The sequence below is a fragment of the Micrasema longulum genome, unplaced genomic scaffold (assembly GCF_059751315.1).
Source record: "Micrasema longulum isolate JH-2025_06_02 unplaced genomic scaffold, ASM5975131v1 h1tg003506l, whole genome shotgun sequence".
NCBI lineage: Eukaryota > Metazoa > Arthropoda > Insecta > Trichoptera > Brachycentridae > Micrasema > Micrasema longulum.
The window spans coordinates 1-4148 of NW_028280558.1; the positions used below are offsets into that span (position 1 = coordinate 1).

At 33.2% G+C, this 4148-nt stretch overlaps 1 protein-coding gene across 1 annotated transcript; it reads right to left on the minus strand.

The window, feature by feature from the left end:
• Positions 1–2431: 2431 nt before the first annotated feature.
• On the minus strand, positions 2432–3296 carry LOC148270738 (uncharacterized). The gene is made up of 3 exons (XM_088242246.1): positions 3203–3296; positions 3025–3121; positions 2432–2942 (listed from the first exon to the last, which is right to left on the minus strand). The coding sequence occupies exons 1-3, from the start codon at positions 3294–3296 to the stop codon at positions 2663–2665; spliced, it is 471 nt and encodes a 156-aa protein (XP_088098372.1). The 3' UTR covers positions 2432–2662.
• Between the last annotated feature and the right edge of the window lie 852 nt (positions 3297–4148).

Below are 4148 nucleotides of genomic sequence, written 5' to 3' on the forward strand. Positions count from 1 at the left end.
TGTCTGCGTCCAACTGATATTGCACCTGCCACTATATTCACCACTCTTTCCGAATTTGCTCTCTCCAGAAACCTCATCATTGACCTTCCCCATCGCACAACATCTTCGACGTCGCGGATCCTTCATATTTAGTTTCTTACTCTGTCTCGGATTGTCGTTCCCGCAATGGGTCGGAGAGTTTTGATTTCACTCGTTCTTAAGAGACTTTTTGTTATATATGTGTCGGCCCTTGTTTTACTGCCGTATATCATCATGTCATGCTAGTTCTAATGCAGGTTTTATAAACTCGTACTTTACTCTCCTTAAACATATGTTTGTTTCCTCATACAGCATTTCTTAAGAACCAGCCACAACGGCGGCTTTGTTTGTTTGTTCTCTTACTTCTTTATTTTGGTCGTTGCTGCTGGACAAAGTGGCCCCTTTAAAGTGATTATAAACTGCGATATATCCCAATTCAAGCGAAAAGCTAGGTGCTCCCATATATAAAAACGCCAGAATCTAGCAACATTATCTCTGCATATAGTGGCTCATTTTCAAAACTGACTGTTATGTCAAATTTAATTCGATTTCAAAATATAGTTATTTCTCTTTCGTATTTTAAAAATAATTTTTAGATAAAACTGGCCACCTCAAAATTATTTATAAAAAAAAATGTAATTGAAGTAATAACTGCTCGGTGGAGCAAAATTTTTGTCACTTTCAATAAGTGTGGTTCTAGACCAGTCGGTACATACCGATGTACCTATCTCAAAACTTGAAGGTGGGGGGTCAGTAGTGTATCTTCGTAATTGTTAGGGAGGATTTATCTTAAACTATGACGTCATAATTAAGGTATGTCACTTTGGTGCTTGGACCTACCTTAAACTTAACGGGGGTCGGTAGTGTATTTTTGTAATCGCTCGGGAGAATTTATCTTCAACCATACTGTCATGGTGAAAGTATGATGAACTTTACTTCCCATCGTTGTTGCGGCCCTAAATATCGGCAAATTGAATGTGATTTGGAGTCTTGTCCTGTTGGGTAAAATATATTCTAAAGAACTTGTAAGTAAAGCTAGGGTTTCCTAGGACAGCGGTGCCCGTATCTTAACGGCCGTAGTGAACGGTGATGCGGTGGACAGCCGTCGTAGTGGTGACTAGAGAGTGGTTTTATTTTTTAACGGTGTTATCAACACCATTTTTATAGGAAAACACTCTCTAGTCACCGTTACGACGGCTGTCAACTGCATTAATGTTCACTACGGCCGTTAAAATACGGGCACCGCTGTCCTAGGAAACCCGTGCTTAAGGGACAATCTATCAAACGTCATAACAACAATTCATAATTGAGATCAACGGTTCACGTGTTAAAATGTGAATAATTGATTTGCAATTACTCTTCTGCAATCCAGTGTTTGGATTGGACTTTCCTTTAATTTATATTTGCAAATGTTATTCGCATTTCATTAAGATTTTACGTTGCTCATTCTATTTTATCACTATTTCAGCGGTTAGCAGCATACAATGTCGCGAGGAGCCACCAGAATTCTTTGCGGTGAGACAACCACCGACTACATTGTAGGGCGTGAAGTCTCTACTACATATTTTTTATTACTTGCAAATTGTGCCTACATTATTTGCAATTGCCTCAGGATTGTATCGAACGAGCATCAAGGATTGAACGTGATAGTAAGGCCCATTACACACCATGGTAAAAATCCACACCGAACGATAAAATAACATAGGGTTTATTGAGATTGATTGTATTGTAACTATTTTTTATTATGTTTATTAATTCAATGCCAAACAAACGCAATAATCCGTACACCATGGGGCGGACTATTTTACACTCGATTTCTTTTTGTGGGATTTTCACCTAAGAGAAGTCGCTGAGTAAATTTTAAGTAAAAACAAAATATTAATAAAATAATTCAACATGACATTGGCAAAAGCATACAATTTATTATGCAACGCCATTTAATAAAAAAATAAAATAATAATAATAAATGTCAATCTATCCTAATTATTTTATCTTCAACTACACGTGTGAAATGGATCCTTATGTCATTGTTTTATATGCCGCTCCCAAACAGAGTGTGAAGGAAATTATAAACAAGCTACAGAAAGTGGCTTGGTGGGATTTTAGTTTTAGTACAAAATAGAACATTTGATTTTTTTTTTAAATTGTAAAAATGTATAATTATTTTATTTAAATTAAAAAAATAATAAGAACATTGTCCGAATTAAATTATTTATTTACAATTCTAGATGGAATTCCATTGTAATGATATAATAGCTTATATATACATATAAGTTACTAATTCAAAATACTTATTAACTCTTTCACCCTTTAATAATTAATTTAAGACAAAATATTATCTGAAGTGTGTTTTAAATGTATCCAGGATTCTCAGCATTCGACGCCGACACGACATCTCGAAGGCATAATATATTCTCTCCTGCTAACGTGCCTCAACTACCTACGTTTCTGCGCCGTCGTCTGCAAGCATTTGGATATACTCAAAACATTGCCTTATAAGAATATTGGAAAAACAAACGTACGCACTATGTTCGTTTTAGTTTACTTCAAAATACTCCGATCTTGTAAAATTTTCGCCAGTCGAGTCATGGCGTTTTTGAAATTATAATGCTCTACTAATTTGATTATTGGAAAAATCTGCAATTTAGAAATACATTGAAAAATAAAAGTAATGTTTTTTTCTACATACATTGTCAAACATGGCGTTGCTGTCATATTCATTGAAATCTGTTGCAAATTCCAACGGCAACAAATCTATCATAATCAAATCATCATGGGATGGACTCGGAAGCTTGGGTCCACCCCTAGTGGCTAAGAGTTGACGCCTATGCTCTCCAATCCGTTTTTTAGCCCCCATTTTCAATACTTTCCCCTGTGATTTTAGCTGAGTAGCGTCTCTTGCCTTTGAATTAAGAGCGTTAAATCTGAAAATTTGAAATATTTAAATGTAATTTAAACCAAAATATTTCGGTACATTATAATGTTAAAAATATTTATCAAACTTACTCCGTCAAAACTGTTTGCCAAGCATCTTTCTTGGTTTTCTTGGAAGATAAGCCTTTATTTTCAATCACATTTAAGTGATGTTTAATCATTTGATTACCTGAAATATTATAGGTTTGTATGTATTTGAATTTATTGTGATAAAAAAGAAACGCGAATAAACTAAAGAACTCGTTTTTACCTTCTCCTCTTCTTCCCAATTTCGATTTCTTTTTCTTATAGTTTTCTTCGTGTTTTCCATTAAACTGACAGTAGTCTTGATTTGACGTTGACATTTGTTTGTTGCTGTTATAAAAATAACAGCGCACGCGCATATATTAGTGTTGACTGTTTAAAAAAATAAAGCATGAAATAACTAGTGAGTTGTTATTTCAAGTAATAAATATTTTTATAAGTAGGTTTTTTTTATATCGGCTTTAAAAAGTTAAATCGAGTTTAGTTATTTCAATGCATATCTGCTATAAGGAAATCTAATAAGTAAGGCCCTACATCTTCTCATATATATAACAGTGTGAATTAAGTTATAAATGGATTATATAAGTTCTTGCACCAAACTAAACAAATAATTATTTCTCCTACATGAGTGTGTAATGGTGGTATCTTTACTTCAAATTTAATATTTATCCATGACAGTATAGCATACTGTCATGAATAACATCCATCAAACCATTATTAACATGAAAATCTTCAATTGAAATAAAAAGAACTGAAAAAATACCTTATAAATACTCCATAGTGTCTGTTAAACGATAGTTAATAAATTTGTATAGTATAAATAAAATAATGTCCCACCGAAAAGTCCTTAGACTTAGTGGGTTAAAAATCGTAATATGTGTTTTAAAAATATCAAATCAACGCTGTTCTGGAGCAATGAAACTGAAAATAATACTGATTAAACGTGCACAAAAACTAATGCAGTTTTCATAAAGAAACGCCGCTTAAATCTATTAGCGTATATTGAATTGAATATTTATAATATATAATGTAAGTCAATATTCAATCAAGCGCTAAGTATTAAGTATGCCAACAAACCTACTTCCTGTTCTAAAAACTATTTTTGTTTTGAATGACCGAATCTTACACATTATTTCTTTTTGTAAAACATTATATCATATTTATTTATGGCA

What these genes read in the sequence shown, in the direction of transcription:
- LOC148270738 (XM_088242246.1), bottom strand. Translation starts at nt 3,296, where the DNA reads ATGTCAACGTCAAATCAAGACTACTGTCAGTTTAATGGAAAACACGAA. An exon ending in ATTGGGAAGAAGAGGAGAAG is followed by an intron (nt 3,122 to 3,202) that starts GTAAAAACGAGT and finishes ATAATATTTCAG; the next exon opens with GTAATCAAATGATTAAACAT. An exon ending in TGGCAAACAGTTTTGACGGA is followed by an intron (nt 2,943 to 3,024) that starts GTAAGTTTGATA and finishes TCAAATTTTCAG; the next exon opens with ATTTAACGCTCTTAATTCAA.